The 22,513-nt window shown below is 36.1% G+C and overlaps 1 protein-coding gene across 1 annotated transcript in view; it reads right to left on the bottom strand.

Annotated features, from left to right (window-relative positions):
- Window positions 1-22,111, bottom strand: part of LOC126967526 (bumetanide-sensitive sodium-(potassium)-chloride cotransporter-like) — a 35,180-nt gene extending 13,069 nt beyond the window's left edge. The window contains exons 1-10 of the mRNA XM_050812035.1: window positions 21,985-22,111; window positions 18,362-18,438; window positions 16,030-16,104; window positions 14,353-14,533; window positions 11,815-12,074; window positions 11,045-11,153; window positions 9,788-9,927; window positions 4,187-4,378; window positions 2,076-2,307; window positions 870-991 (exon numbers count right to left, since the gene is read on the bottom strand). Of these exons, the coding sequence (XP_050667992.1) occupies window positions 870-991; window positions 2,076-2,307; window positions 4,187-4,378; window positions 9,788-9,927; window positions 11,045-11,153; window positions 11,815-12,074; window positions 14,353-14,533; window positions 16,030-16,104; window positions 18,362-18,438; window positions 21,985-22,033 (1,437 nt within the window). The 5' untranslated portion in view covers window positions 22,034-22,111. The remainder of the gene's footprint in view (window positions 1-869; window positions 992-2,075; window positions 2,308-4,186; window positions 4,379-9,787; window positions 9,928-11,044; window positions 11,154-11,814; window positions 12,075-14,352; window positions 14,534-16,029; window positions 16,105-18,361; window positions 18,439-21,984) is intronic.
- Between the last annotated feature and the right edge of the window lie 402 nt (window positions 22,112-22,513).

Below are 22,513 nucleotides of genomic sequence, written 5' to 3'. Positions count from 1 at the left end.
TTCAGGGCCAGGTGGAAGGCAAGAGAGCACGCGGTCGATCACCAACCCGCTGGATAGACGCCATCACAAAGGCTACTGAGTCCACCACAGTCCAGTGTACTCGCAACGCCTCTAACCGTCAGAAATGGAAGCACATCGCCATATACTCTCAGAAAGGATATTGTCCCACCGAACACCCTATCATGTACCTCGTCAGCGCAACCACGACCACTCTGACAAGAGTGTCCGACTGAGAAGAAGAAGATGAAATAAAATCACAATAATTAAAGAGCACTAGGATAAGCTTATTTACAAAGTGAACGCTTATAGCTCCAAAGAAGCCACAAATGCCGTCCTCCCGCGTCATTCTTGGCGTGGAGAGTCTTATGAAGAAGAAACAAAGCTTGAATTTTTTTTAAAAAGGAATGACGACTTCAGCCTAAAGGCAGATTTGGGTGTTTTAGATTGTGTTGTGAAAAATGTACCTTGGAGTTTCCAGACAGAATGCAACTGGTCACGAGGCAACAAGATAACGTTCCAGACTTATTAAGTTGAAGATTGGCTCTAATCTAGCCCAGTTCTAAACTATTTGGATTACATATTATGGTTAGTTTTAAAAGACAGTACTGACTAAAGCTTTCATAGAAACGGTGCGTAAATTAAAAGACTGATTAAAAGGTCTACCTTAAAGCCAAAGGTGGACTTCGAATAGAATACTTTTCTATTTATTGCTTCTTAGCAATAAACAAAAATGCCAAGCTTAATAAAAATACCAAAAGGTTTTAATAAGATTATATTACGTCATAAAAAATGCAATTTTATTTGTAAGAAATGGCCAGACTAGGTTTATAAATTACATAGGCTCCAACAAAGTAACGTCCAATACTTACCCGAAAAGATGGTCTCCAATTAATCGCCATCACAAAAGCTGCATGGAATGTGCAAAAATTAATGAGCGCATACGAAGCCAGGTAGAAGTTGGTGATGAGTGGTGCTATTGCATTCAAGTCAGCTGAAAATATAAATAGAAAAAGATTATCTGGAGGAGGAGGTTGTAAGATGCATAGATCCCCCTACCAGGAATCGGTCTCGAAAAGAGGCCATGTCGAGAGTCTTTGAACAAGAGAACTTGCATTAAATTTAAAAAATTACATGAAGATTATAGCCAAAGATTTACGGCCTTATTTTGGTTTATTGAGGTCAAACCATACCCAACCTGAGGAGGTTCATCGAGAAAGAATGTAAAGAGCCGTATAGTTGTCAGAAACTTATTATTTGTGGTCAATATGCTCTAATAAAGAACAGATATAACGTATCTGTTGATATTGTGAAAAATGTAAAAGGCGGATAAAACATGCTGAGTTTCTTGCCGTTCCTTCTCAAAACAAGGCCTCCTGGAAGTCACTTGAACCAATGGCAGAAAATTGATCTTCATAAAGTCGTTTATCTCAAAATTGATTCGTTTAGAATTCTCTTTGATGTCATTTTTAATATCTAGTATATTATACTACTACCGCTCCGAAAACAAATGCCGCTCTGAGACAGAAGAAGCGGCGCAAGAAACTCTCGCAGCATTCTTTTTTTTGCGCTCTTTTTAATTAAATATACAATATTGTACTATCATTGCTATTGCTATAAAATAATCATAATCTAGTCCCAGGCTGTCCGATCAATTAGATTTTAAGCTGTGGAGTAGCAGGATCTACAACAGAGTAATTTTTTAACTAATCATTTAAATTTATTTATTATCTATAAATGAACTTTATTATATAGTGTATACATATACCCTTAATGCTCATAATAGCTTATATCTTATGAAGCCTACTAGAATTAGTTACAAGCAATACCTTATTCCTAGTGTTGAAATAATGAAAATCACTATTAAGAGCAAAAAGGTGACGATTTTTGTGACCGTATATTAAATTTTCATAAATGTACTAAAAATGATCAGTGATAATATTTATATCTTCTTTGACAGTCTGATTATAACCAAGCTGATATATAGCATGAACAGCTCTCTTTTGTAGAGCAAACACTATATCAGTGTCAGCAGCATAAAAGATCACTACGTCATAAGACAAAGATAAAAAGTTTACCAATTAACAGGAAGAGTAGAGACACGATAAAGGTGAGGACATATCCCCGGTACGGCTCGCCGTGTTTGCCGTAAGGCTTGGAGAAGAAGATTAGTCCAGGATAGATTCGGTCGATGCCCAGCGCCTGAACGAGGCGCGGCACGGAGAGCAAATTGGTCAGTGCAGTGGACAGCGTTGCAGCCCAACATCCCGCGTAGATTACCACGCTCGACAATGACATTAACTGCATGATCTGAAAAGGAATACTAGATTCTTGTTTACTAAGAACGGTGTCTCTCCTTCTTCTTGGTAGATACGCTCTTGGTAGATACGCGGTCGTGATTGTCTAGAAGTTTCAATATGGGCCGATGTAATACGCCTCACAATTTCTCGCCATCTGTCTGTTTTTTTTTATGACAGTAAGGGACGAGATGAGTAGGACGTTCAGCTGTTGGTAATTGATACGCCCTGCCCATTGCAATGCAGTGTCTCTCAGGATTCCAGAAAAACTCAAAAAGTCTGAGCGGCACTAGAATTGCGCTCGTCACCTTGAAACATAAGATGTTAAGTCTCATTTGCCTAGTAATTTCACTAGCTACGGCACCCTTCAGATCAAAACACAGTAATGCTTATACATTACTACTTCTCGGCAGAAATTGGCGCTGTTGTGGTACCCATAATCTAGCCGTCATTCTGTGCAAAGATGCTTCCCACTGGGCAGAGGTTATTCAAGTACACTCATGCAAGGGGCCGCCCACAGCAGAATTGATATGATCGGTCCATTCCATAGGTGATTTCACGTGGCTTAATACCTTCTATGACGACAAGGTTTTGAAAAAATTGTTCTATGGACTGACTACTTCGTCTCGATATGTGTCCAAAAAAGGTGAGTATGCGGGATTGCAATATGGGTGATAAACGCTCTTTAATTTTTAGATCCTGAAGTATCAAAACGTTCGTATGTAATCCGTCCGAAGCAATCTTCTATAGAACCACATTTCCAGAGCGTCTATTTTCTTCTTTTCAGCCTCTCCCAATCTCCATGTTTCAGCGTCATACAGAAATATGGGTAAAATCAGCGTTCGCATAAGCCCGGTCATTAGGTGACCCATACGCTCTTTATTCGTACTTCGTGTGATAGGACTGCGCGTTAGTAGCGCTCTCTGGGTTTCCACGGAAGACTAGCGTTGTGGATTCTTTCGAAACGACAACTATGCTGAGTTGGGGGCCCATTGGTGTCATTACATTCTAATTAGAATAGTATAACTTTAAGAACTATTATCAGAATGTATGTAATGACGTCAATAGACATTTTTTCTTTCTTTCTTTACTATCCCTTACAATATTATGTATATTGTATGTTAACTTATGACTTTAGATGGCATAATTACTCGGGAAAAGGTGCTTTTGTGGTGACTGATCCTGTTATCAGAAACTCTGTTTCATGTTGTTAAAATTGAAGTACAATATTTAGTATATAAGAAATTTAGTATAGAATAATATTTAGTATAGAAGAATGCGTCTGTCCACTTGAAATTCGATTTGAACGAAGGTTTTCAACCAGTGTGTGTTGCCAGTGATGACCTACGGTACGCAGACGTGGTCGCTAATACTATGGGCCTGATAAGAAAGCTCATGGTCACTCAGAGGGCAATGGAGACGGCTTTGCAGGGAGTTTCCCTGTGAGGTTGAATCAGAAATCAGGAGATCTGTAGGAGAACCAAAGTCACTGACATAGCGCAAATGATTGCGAAACTGAAGTAGCAGTGGGTAGGGCACATAGTTCGACGGCCGTTGGGGCAGAAAAGTCCTCGATTGGCGACCACGTACCGGAAGACGTAGTTTTGGTAGGTCTCCCTACCAAAATGTAAGGTAATATGGAACGACGATCTGGTTAAGATCGCCGCAATACGTTGGATGAGGGCAGCGCACGACCGATCGTCGTGGAGATCTTTGTACAGCAGTGGACGGCTTCCCGCTGATGATGAGAAAGTAATTATACAAGTTGCTTATATCATTTAAAGGCGTTTATTACCTTGGACTTTAATCGTAAACAGTTATTATCCCATTTGTTGACAGTTATAGATGGATAGGTCTTACCAGAATTTATTAACAACCAAATTGTATAATACCGCGTAGTCATTATGTAATCCATAGGGACAGTTGGGTTTGCACGCGTGTAAGTTTCCCGTAACTAAATCTGCCGCGCTGCCACTGGCGTCTCTCAAAGCTGCCATGCCACACAGCACTGCCATGACCAAGTAACTGGTCATCGATATACCCAACGCTAACAGAGTGCCTTTAGGTATTGCTGTTGCTGGATCCTGGAGGATTAATAAAATAGAGTTCATTGACTGTATTCGCCACAAGCATAAGAATATCCGGAACTTAATGAATAATAAATATGTTGGTGTAAATTGTAAATAATTTACGACGATTTAATGGTTTCTTTTGAAAATGATGCTCAAATACATTTGAAATTATCAGGTTTTATCTACAGATTATTTTACGGGCTTTAAGGCGCTATAGTCCTAAAAGTAACATTTTTAAAAATCTATTTAAAATACTTCTACAAATACTACGGTTCCAATTTTTTGACATGTTTATCTTAATTTCTTTATCTAAATTATCGCTGTTTCGAAAACACGATTACGAAAAAAAATCTCGATAGATTTATTTTTTGAAAAATAGTATTTTTTATTTGAATTCTTTATATTATCATAAAACTATGATAGCTATAAACACAAAACTTATTTTATTCGATAGTTTATTAGTATTTATAAGTTTTCACTGTGGGATTTATCAATACGCTTTGTGAACTATTTTATATTAATTTTTTTCGTAATAAACCAAACGCGATGCCTTGGTTGCATGCTCGCTCAAGCCAGCAGTACGCCCGTGACCACTGTCAAGGAAGGTACTGTGTTCGTATCTCTCGGGCTCACATTACGTAAGATTTTAGCAAACAAGTACAAAGCGGGAATCATAGTAAAAAAATAATGATGATGCGACAGCGTATTTGTTGAAATATATAGGTAAATGTAAGTCGGAAAGTACAAAAATAAAATTTACGTAATATTATTTTGAATATTATGCCACGCGGGATTTTTGTATATACATATATACTCTAGGGAAGTTAGATAAATCCAAGATGACCGCCGCACAAAATTATGATTTCAGCAATATGGATATCGTGTCCGAGGTTTTCGAGGGTGCAGATAACGATTTTGTGATCATTTTTGAAATCCAAGATGGCCGCCGCACAAAATTATAATTTCAGCAATATGGATATTGTATCCGAGGTTCTCGAGGGTGCAGAGAACGATTGTGTGATCATATTTGAAATCCAAGATGGCCGCCGCACAAAATTATGATTTCAGCAATATGGATATCGTGTCCGAGGTTCTCGAGGGTGCAGAGAACGATTCTGTGATCATTTTTGAATTCAAAGATGGCCGCCGCACAAAATATGATTTCAGCGATATGGATATCGTGTCCGAGGTTCTCGAGGGTGCAGAGAACGATTTTGGGATCATTTTTGAAATCCAAGATGGCCGCCGCACAAAATTATGGTTTCAGCAACATGGATATCGTGTCCGAGGTTCTCGAGGGTGCAGATAACGATTTTGTGATCATTTTTGAAATCCAAGATGGCCGCCGCACAAAATTATGATTTTAGCAATATTGATATCGTGTCCGAGGTTCTCGAGGGTGCAGAGAACGAGTGTGTGATCATATTCGAAATCCAAGATGGCCGCCGCTCACAATTATAATTTCAGCAATATGGATATCGTGTCCGAGGTTCTCGAGGGTGCAGAGAACGATTCTGTGATCATTTTTGAATTTCAAGGATGGCCGCCGCTCATAAATATGATTTCAGCAATATGGATACCGTATCCGAGGTTCTCGAGGGTGTCGAGAAGGAATTTTGAGCGGTGGCCATCTTGGATTCCAAAAATGATGCCAAAATCGTTCTCTGCACCCTCAAGAATCTCGGACACGATATCCAAATTGCTGAAATCATAATTATGAGCGGCGGCCATCTTTGAATTCAAAAATGATCACAGAATCGTTCTCTGCTCCCTCGAGGATCTCGGACATGATATCCATATTGCTGAAATCATAATTAAGTGCGGCGGCCATCTTAGATTTCAAAAATGATCACACAATCGTTCTCTGCACCCTCGAGAACCTCGGACACGATATTCATATTGCTGAAATCATAATTTTGTGCGGCGGCCATCTTGGATTTCAAAAATGATACCAAATTCGTTCTCTGCACCCTCGAGAACCTCGGATACGATACCCATATTGTTGAAATCATAATTTTACGCGGCGGCCATCTTGGATTTCAAAATGATCCCAAATTAGTTCTCTGCACCTTTGAGAATCTCGGATACGATATCCATAATGTTGAAATCATAATTTTTCGCGTCATATAACATTTCCCTCATACGTCGATAAAAAAGATTTACTACAAAAATGCATAAAAAATACACTGGCCTTCAAAAGTAAGTATCACACTTTTAAAATTGGGATAACGTTTTAAGTTCACAATATATACTTTCGAAATAAAAAGGACTCCAAAGAGAATTTAATTTTGTACATAAAAACTTTATAGTCGGTAACCTTCTTTTAAAAATTGGCTGAAAAAAAACTTCAAAAACAAAAGTATTCCTTTTTCAAAGTGGACGTTTCCGAATTACAATTTTACCATTCACATTTTTCTTTCTGTTTTAGATTTTTTTCAAGATCGATGGATCTTGTTTTAAAAATTTATGCTGAAAAGCACATAACATTTATTTATCATGCCTCTCTCAGTTGAAGAATGTGTTAGGATCATTGCTTTTCTGGAACTAGGCATCAGTATGCGTCGCACTGCAAGAATGGTGGGTGTGACGGTACGAAAGGTCCAGAAGGTAAAGCGAAGGTACGAAGAGACTGGACACCATCTGAGGAGACCTTATAATGGCAGACCCAGGTGTACCAGTGCCCGAGAAGATCGTTATATTATTTCCACTGTGTTAAGAAATCGCCTCCAAAATGCAGTTGAAGTCCAGCAACAGCTACTTCAGACTCGGAGGGACTACATTAGTGACAGTACAGTGAGAAGAAGACTTGCTGAAGCAAATTTGAAACCCCGAAGACCAGCGAGTGGCCCAAAACTCGAGAGACAGCATCGAGTAGCGAGACTGCGATACGCCCGTGAACATATGCAGTGGGATGAAGAAGAATGGTCAAGAATTTTGTTTGCAGATGAGTCTCGATTCTCCCTTTACACTTCTGATGGAAGGCGATGTGTTTACAGGCGACCTGGTGAGCGATACCTTCAAGCCTGCATCTCAGAATGAGTCCAATACGGTGGAGGCAGTGTACATGTACGGGTTGGCATATCTTCAGAAGGTCGCACAGAGCTAGTAGCCATAGAAAATGGCACCCTCACTGGGCAAAGATATGCTCAAGAGATTCTCAATGAGTATGCAGGGCCGTATTTAGCAAATATGGGTGATGGATCGATGCTGATGCATGATAATGCCCGGCCACACACGGCTCATATCGTACAAGAGTATATTCAGGAGGTCGCTATCAGCGTGATGGCTTGGCCATCAAGAAGTCCTGATTTCAACCCGATTGAACACGCCTGGGATGAGCTTGGGAGGCTAGTCAGAAATCGCAGACCACCACCTACTACCCTCAGGGCACTAAAGCAGGCCCTCGTAGAAGAATGGGAGAATATTCCCCAACATCGGCTCCGAAACCTAGTGTTCAGTATGCCAAACCGGCTCGAAGCTGTAATCAGAGCTCGAGGAGGCAATACCAGTTATTAAAAATTAAGTAACATGTAATACATTTTAGTTGAATTTTTTACACTAAACTAAAAATATCTATTTTCATTGTTTTATCTTTTTTAAGTTAAAATTGTTACTAATGTATAATTTTAGTTTCTTAGAATTAAAGCCTATAAAATTTGCAACAAAACGGTTTTAATCTTAAATCTCTACCTTCTATAGTTAAGACAAAAATTTAATTTGAAAAGTGTGATACTTACTTTTGCAGGCCAGTGTATTATCACAGTAATGCCGTACTCTAGCACAACTGTAAGTTTTAAAAAATATTACGCGGTCCTACTGGGTCGGCAGTCGTTGACCCGCATCGCTCGGTTCTTTCTCAGCCATGCCCGACGCCCGTGTGCATGCGTACCTATCGAATCTAACGTTCGCGCAATTTTTACCTAAAGTGTTGGGAAAACCTCGCCTTAAAATGAGACTGAACGATTCCACCCGGGAATGCAACGATTGCTTCCAGTTTGATTATGCATAACCGCTGAGTTTCTTGCGCCCGATCTTCTCAGATCTCAAGCATATATTTACGAATGCGTGGTATATCTTGACGTACAATAAGTAATTACGAAATATATTTTTTTAAATTTTTGTATTTGGTATTATGTTAGCTTTTCAGGATAAAACTATGAAGTAATAAATTATCTGTCAATTTTGTTCCCAGATTTTTCTGGGAACAAAATTGACACTGAATAAATGTATTTGCATGGTATAACCTGGTCTATTCTAAGTAGACTTGAGTTTTAAGTAAGTGTATGCGCTATAAGTTAAAGAAAATCATCAGTTAACCATATTAATTCATTCAATATTTAATATTTTACTATATAACTAACGAGGTTTAGTTTGTGGGATACCTAATTCTTGCGTCTCAAAAATATACGCATTACATAAGATATAGCCAGAATAATAAAGAAATATTTCTTATAGAGGAGTCTAACCTCTATTCCGTTGTTTGATAGTATTTTTTTTAGTTAATTTAAAATTTAAAATTGATAGTATTTTTTTTAGAAAGTTAATTTAGTCTCCGCTGCGCTTCATCTAGATATCGCACTACCTAAGAACAATAGCTTTTTTGTTGCGGCTACTATTAGCTTGTGTGCATGGTATCTAATTAGTTACGTATATTACAGCCATTTTAAAATACTCTATTTGATTGAAAAGAGTGGCCGTTGAGTTTCTTATATGTTCTTCTCACGAGCTCATCTTTTGACGAACATATGGTAAATTCAGTAATTTATAAGAAATATTTAAAGTGACGGTTCAGAAGCCCTAAGTTTAAGCCTATTTGAATAAAGTTTATTTGACTTTGACTTTAAAAAAGCGTATTCCCATACTCATTTTAAAGGGGTGGCACAACTTCTGTGATACCGCTGATTTTGCAAACGAGTATGGCATTGGTGACTGTGGTGATCACTTCCAATCAGGTAGCTCGTACACGAGTGTACAGTGTTTAACCTGGTAGTTCCTTACAAAAAAGGATATAAGCATATATATATATTAGAATATACTAGCGTATAGACTACCTGACAGCCCGATAATGCGAGACCAATTTTGATTTGTCAATGTGTGCGTTAGCTAGTGGTTAAATATTCAAAATACTAAGGAGCCATGCGTGGCTGACTTTTTATGACTTGTCAATCAAATTCGGTTACAGTAGCAATAGTTTCACTTACCTTTTCTATCTTACTGCATCTCCGTTAGAGATGTTAGGGACGTCTTTTTTTATGGAAAAGGAGGACAAACGAGCGTACTAATCACCTGGTGTTAAGTGATCACCGCCACCCACATCCGCCAGCAACACCCGAGGAATCGCAGGAGCGCTGCCGGCCTTTAATGAAGCTCGCCCCTCATATCCAACACAAATTTATATCTAATGATGATAAATTAAAAAACCTTTAAATCTCCACATATGTTAGCCCCGGCCTGTACTCCCGTCACTGCTGGGAAGTACATGGCGAACACAGAGAAGAAGTCATGATATTGGTTCTCGTCGTATCTGAAGTCGGTCCCGAAATTCTTCTTTGCATTTTCCACTGTCGATCGAAATTTTACTTAGTGTTAAGCTTATTGGTATAAAGTAGCATTCTATTTGGTACTCTTGAAAATCTACCATCTTTCGAAATTCTCAGCTACTATTTTAAACGATTATTTTGCGTGATTTTTTAGATCAAAACGTCTTTATATAACAATCTAATAGTTCCTCTGGTGTAACTAAAGAGTATAAGACTGATAATCACTTAGCGAGCGCTTTTATGTGCTCCAATCCAAAATAATTTCAACAAGAACTAAATAAAGAAAAAACTTTATTAATCTCGAAACCAACAGCATATCGCAAATTTTTTTTTCTTATAGTTACACTTTCATTTTCTCAACTAGAACTCTAATATTAAGAGTCCACACTCCGTCCGTCTGTCTGTCAGTGGGCTGCCTCATAAAATAGCATAAGCCGCATTAGGTAGACAGCGGAATTTTTAACAGAGTATATTACTATTACCGATGAACAGTTAATATCAAAACCAACATTTCGATTTCGAAAATACCCGCCTAGTAAATGAAAAATTTATTTATCTCCAAAAGTATTTCAAAACCGCACACATCTTGTACGATGGTACACAACCCTTGGAGTCCGATCCGATCCTTTCTTACCTAAGCCTATTTCCCTATACGTCTGTCTCCGTCGCTCTAATAGAGGGCTGACCAAACAGTACGACAGAAGAGTTGAGACCTACTAGGCAAAATCCAATACAAAAGTAACAGTGACAAATACCTGTTACAAAATACTAGTTGTTACTAAATACTCCTCTACAACTGTTACTCAGATTACAATCGATACTAAATACTCTATCTCGCTTGTCACTGTTATTTTATCAAAAATAACAATTTTATCAAACGTAACAGTTGTCACTGTCACAAGATATCAATCTTGTGACAGTGACAACTAGTGATATTTTAATACATGTGACGATAAATACGTATCACCCCTACGACAGTCTTACTGTGATGGCGAACGAATCGACACACAAATATATCATCCCAAAGTAATTATTGCAGCCTAGGAGATTATCAAATCAACATTATTTATGTAATTTTGAGATGTTGTCGTATTTACGGACATATTAGTTATCTGAAATAATTTAAGGATTTACTTACAACTTATTCCCACAAAACCTTGCGCTTTAGCAGTGTCATTTAATGGTCCAACAAAAACTCCGATGATATAATTAAATATGGCTACCACGATAATTATTATGAGTATGTTCTGAAAATTAACATTATCATAAGGAAAACATGAAAATGCACAATGTAAATCCCAAAGGTGTTTGTACTGACAAACACCTTTGTTTCTTGCAATAATGAAGCTAAATTATAAACTAGCTGAGCATAATAAAATAACTCTTGCGGAAGGAATTGCGTAAAATCCGTTTCTAGCTGACTCGTAGTCGGCAAAAAAGAAAATATTCCTACCAAATTTCAAGTCTCTACGCCTTATGGTTCCAGAGATATCGTAATGAGTCAATACATATGTGGAAATCTCTTATTAAATAAACAATATATAGATTCGAGTTTTGACAAACGCTGTTTGTGCGTAACCTTCTATCAAATATCTAGCAGGTTGGGCGCCGTATCTAGTGAAATTACTGGGCAAATGAGACTTAACATCTCCTGTCTCAAGGTGACGAGCACAATTGTAGTGCCGCTTAGAATTTTTGAGATTTCAATTTTGTGCATGGAGGATTGTGTTTCGGTTTGAAGGAGCGTTGCAGTTTACTGGGCTTATGAAACTTAAACAAACAACCGACAAAATGCTAACGATCGATCGGTCGGTAATGATCGGTCAGATCATTCAAGAAATAGGCGGCACCATGAGTCCTTTAATTGACGTTTGAAAGTTGACAGTACATAAAGATTATCAATATCACCTGTGTTTTTGTTTCCCAATCCATACCAATTGCACAAATCACACACATAACCAATAGAGCAACAGCTCCGACAATCCTGACGTCGTTTACGTCATTGTCGATGATTTTCAGACCGTTAGACTTCAGCAATGCGTTTAGACTCTCGCAGAATCCGATCGTGTTCATACTGGCTGCCACAGAGTTGGCGAAAGCGAAGATGATGCCGACAGATGCGCCTAACTCAGCACCCAATGACCTTGACACTATATAATACACTCCTCCTGGAATAAAATGAAACAATCTTGAAATACATCCGAGAGTTATTTAGACGTCTTATTACATTTGACAGGTGCCTCCAGATCTGGCACGTACCTCTATGAGAGGCATAAGTTTGGCAATTCAAAGAGGCAGCGTTGCCAGCTTCTTGGGCATCTTGCCTGCCAATTGTAGCCTAGATTTTGTTTAATTTAAAAGAAAAATGGTCGCGTGCAAGTCCAACTCGCTCACGTATGGTTGTGTACCAACGTACCAGACTTACCGAAAACCATTTATAGTACGATTTCAAATGAGAATAGGATCGACTTTCCGCCATATTGTGACGTCATAGCTGTTAATTCAAAACCAAAACAAGTTAAATAAATTATTTAGATAATTTACTACTAGCGTTCATAAGCTTTCCGCACGAGCTGAGGATTATAATTCACTACTATTTCAAGTGACATTTTACGGATAGAGGTTATTGACGTTTCTATTCTTATTTGAATATACCTACTCTTAAAATATTAATAATACAGCGGCCCATCTGGAATTCACCATCAAGTATTTTTATTAACCGACATCAAAAAGGAGGAGGTTATCAATTCGATCGGTATCTTTTTTTTATGTATGTACATCGATTACTCTGAGATTTATGATCCGATTTACGAATTTCTTCTTTTGTTTGATGCGAAATAGATGCCATTTGGTCCCATTAAAATTTTACATAGTTTGGCACAGTCGTTTTTATTTTATGAGTATTTCAATAAAAATTTTCGTCTATCTGGATGACATAATTGTTTTCTGTGTACGGCTTTGTATTGGAGTTCTCACGTAAAAAATAAAAAAAACTACGTTTAAAAAAACTAAAAAAACTGAAAAGTATCAAATAACTAAAAATTTAATTTAATACACCTCTTATGCAAACCTTTACCTCTAATATTAATAAAATATTATTATTTGTATGTGCTACATATTGATAGCTTTGAAGTCGGTGCCAAGCCAAATTTAATAAAGGTACCTACACTCGCCACGCGTGACTTTGAGCGGGACAACTTCGTCTAGAAGAAAACAAGTCCAACGAAGACACGCGTGCCGAGACAACCTAAATAATTACAGTAAGTAAGCTGTTTATAATATTAAGTTTTATTTTGTTTAGGGCTTGGCACTGACTTAAAACCTATCAATAGGTACATATAAATAATAATATTTTATTAATATTAAAAGTAAAGGTTTGCATAAGAGGTGTATTTAATAAAATTTTTAGTTATTTGATACTTTTTAGTTTTTAAAACGTAGGTTTTGTTTTATTTTGTTTGAAAACCTGCCACTCTCCATTCCATCTACAACGCGCCGGTACCTAAAGTACCTACGATGCGCTAGATACTGTAGTGTTATGATACTTTACTGTACAATACTCCTGGCAATTTTATACGTCTTAAAGAACTTTATTTTTCACTAAGAAACATTAATATTAATGGCTGCGTTCCTCTTATAAGGCGCTGGTCCAAGTTACAAATTAATGATTTTCAGTACTTATTATTAAATTAGTTATTATTATCAAGATGTCATCATTATTAATAAGTCGTTTGTATTTTATATTGCAATCTTATTTTGAAGATGTTGAGTGAAGTAGCCTCGCCGTAACAGTTTTCGGAAGTTTAAACTACAAATGTTACAATATTTTTTACCGTACTAAGTTTAAATTTACGTACTAAATTTAAGTGAATGAGTTTATAAGTTATATATGCGTATGCATGTTTTGTATGTGTAAATACTCTACTCTTAGTGCTGAAAAATTTATATTCGTTGTTGTCGGTTCTTGTAGTTGTCGGATTTCTATAATAGTCTTGTGTTTGGGGCCTTTATGATTAACTCGTTTTAAATACTTAAAAAACAGATACACACATTGATTACTAGAGTTCTAAGCCACCATTTTAACCAGTGAGAGGCTCCTTTGCACAGGATGCCGGCTAGATTATTGCGAACCAAAACGGCGAATTTTTCTACCGTGAAGCAGCAATGTGTATGCATTATTGTGTTTCGGTCTGAAGGGCGCCGTAAATAGTGAAATTACTGGGCAAATTTACTTAAAATCTTATGTCTCAAGGTGACGAACGCAATTGAAGTGCCGCTCAGAAATATTTGAGATTTCAAGAATCGTGGCACTGCATTGTAATGGGCAGGCCGTATCAATAACCATCAGCTGAACGTCCTGCTCATCTCGTCCCTTAACATCATAAAAAAAACCAAGAGAAAAGTGTCGAGAGCGTTTGAAAGTGTGAGTAATATTATCATAATTACCTCCTTGCAATACTCCATTAGTGCAAATAGCGCTGAGTGAGAGCGCAGTAATAACACAAACGACTCCAGAGAGGAAGATGATCGCAATGGTGGTGCCAATACCGGCCTGACCCACGATCCACGCGATTCGGAGAAACAACATCACGCCCCAGATGTTTAGTAAACATGGTATCAAGACACCCTGCCGACATAAGTAAAAAAAGTGTGTTTGTACTTATGTATGCACGCAAGAAGTTATACTTGTTTGGCCTAACAAAGCAAAAAATCCTTCAAATGATTTATTCCTCGTGCTATTCTACGTTTGTAGAAATAACAATGTTGTAAAAATCTTGCAACGATGGCTTTGACAATTAATTATTAAATAACGAATACAGCTGTACGGGCTTGAACCCTTTGCCTATCCTAATAATGGACGAATGAATCAAAAAAATAATAATTTTAGCAATCACCACCCTGTGACTTTTGTGTTATAGTGTTGCGCACGCATCATAAAATTTCACTCTCATCATTTTTTCATAACGTGCGTAAAGAAGTATAACGTCAAAATCTTTCAAAACATACCAGTAAGACCAAGATTCAAATAGTAAAATAACTTAGAATTTAAATGTAGAACGCATTCGGAAAACACATGCCTCTGCTCTGTTAAAAACGGGCACAAGAAACTCAGGTTGACTATTTTTTAATACATATTGCATTAATTTATTCTTTATCTATGCTTGCAGCATTTTAAATATGCATTAAAACTAATGAACCAGGAAATATAACAATATTGAGACGTTAAGGCGAGACGACGATGCAAACGTTACTTAAATATATTAAAGCTCACAAAAGGCGAGGCAACATAACCAAGGTATGATATTATTAGACCATAAAATTTTTAATGAGGTTAACAGTGAATAAGACTTTGATCTATATTAGACAAAGACGCTTAAATGTAGACGGAAAAAAGTAAGCTCTTAATAGTGATTTTCATGCTCTTAATAGTGATTTTCATTATTATAACACTAGAAATAAGGGATTGCTTGTAACTAATTCTAGTAGGCTTCATAAGATACATAATAGCTTTAAGGGTAAATGTATACACTTCTATAATAAAGTCCCAGCCACTGTTCAGGCATTATCTATAAATAAATTTAAATGTTTTATAAAAAAATGGCTCTGTCGTAAATCCTATTACTCCACTGCTGGATATCTAAATGATCGGACAGCCTGGGACTAGATTGTGATTATTTTATAGCGATAGAAATGACTGTACAATATTGTATATTTTTAAGATAAGATTTTAAAGAGCGCAAAAAAAGAATGCTGGGAGAGTTTCTTGCGCCGCTTCTTATCTCTCAGAGTGCCATTTGTTTCCGAATCGGTAGTCGTATCTAGTAGTTATTAGAAATGACATCAAAAATAATTCTAAAGGAATCAATTTTGAGAAAATAAATGCCTAAGTTGGTTCGTCATCATTGGAGGGTCCGTAGCTACTACGTAAGTCGGTACTGGCTAGGAGCCGATATAATTCCTAACCAAGAGATATGTTTGAAGCGTTTAAACAAAAAGCAATCATAAATCGTGAACTTATAATGTCATTTTAATAATATTACGAATATCATTATTACTGGGAGATAATCTAATATAATCTACTGTAAAAAATGTTATTCAACTTGACCAGATGCTGGAACTAACCTGTATCCATCCCAATTTAATATTATATGTTCTTAATTCTGGTGTTGGTTTGTTTAGTTTGTCGTCTTCTTTATCCTAGAAACAAAATCGCGCAATAAATATAGGTCGGGCAATTTGACTTGATACAAAAAGTTGGTCAGTTTGTAAGTAAGGATATTGAAAAGGTTTGTTATTGATGTATTTCTTTAATAATTAACGGCCGTTCCCAATATACTATTTACAGATAGAGATAAGTTACTACCTTCTACTGTCAGTAATTAGCTGTTAATAATCTGAAGCTGTCCCAATATACCCGATAACGGCCGTTCCCAATATTCAGTCTGTCTCTTACTTGAGATAAAAATCGTAACTATCGTTGACTTTTCTGTCCCAATAGACTTATAGACTCACCTTATCCGTACACGCTGTGTGTCAATGGGACGACGTATAGCTTACCAGCGATAGAAGTTTGTATGGAAATTGCAGGCGATAAGAATGACTTATCGGATATATTGGGACAGCTTCTGATTATTGATAGCTAACTGACAGTAGAAATTAGTAATTTATCTCTATCGGTAGATAGTATATTGGGAACGGCCATAACTCATTCTTATCGCCTTATATTGGGACGCGTGAATTGCATTTTACATACAAACTTCTATTGCTGGTAAGCTATACGTCGTCCCATTGACAGACAGCGTGTACGCATAAAGTGAGTTATCGTCGATAAGTTTATTGGGACAGAAGAGTCAACGATAGTTACTATTTTTATCTCAAGTAAGAGACAGACCGAATATTGGAAATGGCCGTAAATCAATTTTGAAAGGCATATTTGCAAATTTTCCAGTACCTACTTTAAGCTAAATAAATAAAATTCGAAAAATTCAAAATTCAAAAACACTTTATTCATGCAGGTCACGGAAATGACACTTATGAATGTCAAAAAAAATAAAAATATTTTTTCTTATTGAATTTACCGCTACTTCGTAAAGGGTTGAGCTGAGCTAATGAGAAGAAGTAGCAAGAATCTCATTGCCATTCTTATAAGTCAAGATTTACATTTTAATTGTTTTACAAATCATTTCAATTACAATATATGCAAAGTGACGCAACAAAAATACTCAAATGTCAAAAACTGAAGGGCTTACACGAGTAAGTAAAAAAAAGTAAATTAATACTTATAAACACAAGAGTTATTGAGTATAGTAGATGCATCAATCCACACATACCGTATATAAATAGAGGCATTATGTGAGCATTTCATAAAATAATATATAACAGTAGATTAACATTGAGGTTTTAACTTTAAAATAAAAGTATCTGTGTATTCGGTAATTCAGTTGCATTAAACACGTAAAATACACAATGAAGATGACAAAAGATATATGATTTCTAACAGACTTTGCTATTCAAGCTATGATGTAGCGATAAGAAAATGAAACACATTTTGATTAAAAATTGTATGTTTAAATTACAGTTAGTACTGACTGCTGGAGATAGCTCACAACACAAAAATATATGTATCTCACACGGTTAGTTTTGGGTTAGTCATTATTATTGAATGAAGGCTATTGATATATCTCGTTCAATAGGGTTAAGGGCTTATTGAACTCTAGCGTTTGAAGGCTCTTTGGCCAAAATAAGTGGTTCGAGAGTCGTGCAAGGGCTGTAGTTTTTGAATATGCATTGAGATGCTATAAATAATTTTAGCAACATATTATATACACAAATAAAATTTGAAAAACAAAATTTTATGAACGATGCGGGATTCGAACCCACGACCTCCGGCTTTCCGTGTAAAGTAGATCCTGTAGATGAAGCCACAGCCTGAGAGTAGAACAAAGCAAACAGAATTTTATAACGAGGCGGTATTCGAACGGTTAGCTCAGTTGGTTAGACCACTGGCACGGAACGCCGGAGGTCGTGGGTTCGAAACCCGCTTTGTTCATAAAATTTTGTTTTTCAAATTTTATTTGTGTATTAATCCTAGAAGTGAGGGTTATCACTTTAAAAACATGACATACTGTTAAAATTTACAAGAGCGACATCACAAGTAAATTTCCTAATATGCAAATATTGGGGTTGAGCACGTTATCAACTGTAAAGTAGATCCTGCAGACGAAGCCACAACCTGAGAGTTGAACAAAGCAAACAGAATTTTATAACAAGGCGGTACTCGAACGCTTAGCACCGGCACGGAACGCCGGAGTTCGTGGGTTCGAATCCCGCATCGTTCAAAAAATTTTTTTTTATTTGTGTATATTCATACACACCATCTAGAAGTGAGGATTATCACCTTAAAAACATAACATATTTTTAACATAATATATCTATAGTGCTATAATATCTATACCTCATGATCTATTGTGGCACTTCCAGGGAGGGCAGAATTGTTTACGACTTCATCTTTGTTCCGATTATCTTTGTAATCTGCAAAACATAAATATAAACCCTGTAAAATATATTGGACATTATGAAAATCGGACAAAACCTTATGGTGAAACTATTAATCTGTAAAATTTGTTTTTGATATTTAATTGTCCATTCGCTAAACACAATCCAGATTGTTTGTTTGTTTGCATTAGCTGTCTCAAAATCATTTTGAGACAAAAAAAATAGTAAGAAAAGGTTGAATTCTTTTTAATTTTGGAACTTTCCAAAAGAGAAGTACTATAATCTGAGTACTTTAATTATAAATAATAAAAAGCTCTATCTTTGAGTGCCTTCGTACGCAGTTATTACAAAATCATCTTCTACAATGTCATCTTGCTTTTCTAGTATTGCTTGATTTACTGTACCAGTGGGATGCTCCTTTGCACAGGATGTCGGCTAGATTATGGGTTGCTACTGCGCCTATTTCTGCCGTGAAGCAGCAATGTGTAAGCATTACTGTTTCGGTCTGAAGGGCGCCGTAGCTAGTAAAATTACTTAGATCCTTTGATTTTTGGGTTTTTCAATAATCCTGAGCGACACTGCATTATAATGGGCAGGGCGTATCAATTACCATCAGCTGAACGTCTGGCTCGTCTCGTCCCTTATTTTAATAAAAAAATCTTGCATTTTGTCCTGATTACCATGACATTAATTAAGACTTCTAAACGTAACAAAAAACACTTTCGTTTATTGTAAATCTTGTATAGATAGGTCATTAGCTTACCGCAACTGACTAAATTTGGCAATAAATGTTCTTCAACCTCAATAATTTCAGCATTCATGTTTTATGAGACACTAAAGCGAGACACAACAGTCATTGAAAAAGAATAATATAAGAATCACTTGCAGTGACAAAATTTACAGAAACTTGTCACAATCAACACAAAGTGATCTCTCATCTGTTCCAATTCTTTGATCAATATTGTAAACTGATCTTTGACACAACCTAAACTGAACATTGCTTACATATTTTCACAACATCTTAAATTACGTGAAGTTATGATCTTTGATCGTTTGTTTTAACTCTATTGTGTTCTGAGCTCATTGTTATAACTCTCTCTGTTTAAATCAAACAATTTGGATGAATAAGTTTTGCATATATAGCATAATCTGAAGAAACTAAAGCTACAATAATGTCTAATATTTCCGAAATAAGAAACTGGTAAATGCAGTAAAGAGAGTGTTGGATACTTTCATTTGGAACACACGGTGATACTAGGTTTGGAGAACCAAACAGCAGAAGTTGAAAGGCATATTTCTTCAAGCTTGGGCTGGCAAGTGACTCTTGTATATAATAGTATGACTATTCGAGCTACTAATATACCCGTGCTAACTAATGGCACAGACAGTATGGCTCTTACTCAAGAGTCACGAAAAGTTCTAAGTCGAGAAGATGAGTATAGAAAGAGCGATGCTTGGAGTCATGACAGGTATAAGATTGAAAGCTACCTACTGTACTTATTATTTTAATCTAATTATTATAAGCTGAGATCATTTATGCGACTACATAGAGCCGTATCACTGCTTTAGTGTGTGTGCTTTGCTGAAAATAGAGATTAACAGTTTGTTGCAATTTTTATGGACGTGCTTACAGCTGTCACAGTCTGTCTAGAAGTATAAATTATATAATATCTCATTTACATTCAGCTCCTACTTTCGCTACTCCGCGATGGCAATGGCATACGTCGAAATATTCAAAGTTAAACAAAAAGAAAATACCACAGAAGATGGTGGATGATATCTATCCATCATAATAGAACTCTCTAAGTTTCTACCTACCTACAAAACTGACTTTTATGTGCATGTATTATTTCAGAAACGTATTGGAATTTTTTCCAATGAGATGAATAGTGAAGAATCTGGAGATTTCCCCTTACTTTTGCAGAATATCTCGTACCAATTTTTAATTTCTGTTAAACAAAATTGAACCTCTGATAAAGAAGCAGACAAAACTAGGAATACCTATCTCAATAACCCTTCGATATTTAGCAAACGGAGATATATTTACCGAAGTCTACACTACTTATTCAAGGTTTCAACACCAGCCATTTCACATATAGTCCCTGAAGTATGCAAAGCTCTTAACAATTTTGAGGCATAAAATAAAGGAAAGAAAACTACGTAGATATATTTAAAAAATCACCATGTTTTTATTCAAGAAATCAACTACAAACTTTTAAGAATAGAAGTCTATCAATACCATATTTCAATGTATAAACTCAACATTCAGGCATTCTTTTATGCGTCTAATTAAATCATTTACTTTTTCAGGCCTAATGACTGCTGAAGATAAAATACGTATTGGACTTTGTGATTCTTCTTGTTCGATATTATTAGCCTGTTCCGAAAAATACTGCAATATTTGCGTATCTTGTATATAGGTAGTTATATGTTTTTCTGGTATATGTATCGGAACGCAGCCTGAAACTTGAGAATATGTATATGCAGGAGAATTTGAGGGTGGAAGTACATTATAAACAATAGATAAATTCTCGGTGATGGACTTGGGACATATTATGGAGATGGAGTTAGTTATTGAGCATAGAGAGATTGTGTTGAATACAAATGCGATGAATATGCAGATATAGAAGCACTTGACGGTCGTTCGTATGGGTTATCCAGAAGAAGACCCTGAATTTTGTGCATGATCCTGTCTTGCATTCTTTCTGGATTCCTTACAGGAATCCTTAATTTTTTTGCTAACAGTTGAGCATATAAACTGCATTCGTCTTCTTCTACTTTCTTTCGTGGCTTAGAGTCGCAAAACTGTCATTAATTTTTTTGTCGGCTTTATTGGTAATATCCCGCATATTCATTTTCTTTGTATTAGTTTTGGTTGCTGTGTTGGTAACTTGGTGGTCGTATAAGTGAAGGTGAAATTTTTCAATAAATAATTGGCTCTGGCAAAAAATTGAGAACGGCACTCTCAACTTGGTACCAGATAATACATTACCAGGAAGAGAAATAAATGTTCCATTTGTGTTAGTCAGTGATGGAGCTAAAGCCGCTCTTTTCGGGACCGCCGGGCAGTGTGACTAGCAGTGGTATATGTAGTGTGTAGCGACTATAGTGGCATGACAAGTATCGTATTTACATACTCGTCCTGCCCATGTCCCTACCTACTTTCTATAATATAAGATTATCAGCTTAAAGAGTCTATGCCATGTCATTAAATACCATTCCTCAAAGCCTATAGTATACGTCGTCATATATATTTTCGCTACCTCAGTTTATCTGTAGGAACTACCTATAACCTAAAGACTAGAACATACCCCGGGCTCACAAAGTATATATAGCAAAGAACAGCACCTGAGCAGAAATATTAAAATTGTTATTTTAAAAAAGTATATATTCGCTTACAATCAACCTAACAGCATATTTTGTAGAATATTTTTCAACTAACATCGTCAATTCGATTATTTATTTAATTATATGATTTAATTAATAAAATTCACACTAAACGTTACTTATTCATGTATCAATATTGGTTAGTTTAGTTTATATTTCTTGATTTTTTACTTCTGAGAAATATATTTAACTTACCTTTCGGTATATTTAAGGTAACCATTGTAAGAAATATCATGTTTTCCATCAATTATCATAATAATTTTGATAATGTTAAAGTATTTCTATGTTGAAAAGAGTGAATAACAAAGTTTTGATATTATTCATTGATATTTTTAATAAACAATGACCACATTTTGAAAGATATTTATTTGACAATAAAGAAGTAAATGCCATTGTATAAAATAGATGAAAGTATTAATAACTCTTTCTACAGTATACAGTAGGTATATATTGCTTACGATCATCGGTTAAAGGAATATTAGATTTGATTACCTTTTTATATGTTGCTGTATTTCCGTATACTGTTTCCAATACCTGATAAAGTATTTTTACATTTCTTGAATTATGTGACCACCATGCGTGGTTTTATCTGTATATTTATGACCCAAAAATGTCATTGAATCTTCTAGATTTACGTTCTGTTCCTAGAATCATATAAAAAGACTCACGCACTAACATTTGGAATCATGTTACGCTATTTTACCGGCCCAACAACACCAAATGG

This window comes from Leptidea sinapis, chromosome 13 (assembly GCF_905404315.1).
Source record: "Leptidea sinapis chromosome 13, ilLepSina1.1, whole genome shotgun sequence".
Taxonomy (NCBI): domain Eukaryota; kingdom Metazoa; phylum Arthropoda; class Insecta; order Lepidoptera; family Pieridae; genus Leptidea; species Leptidea sinapis.
This window is presented reverse-complemented; position numbering and strand designations above follow the sequence as displayed.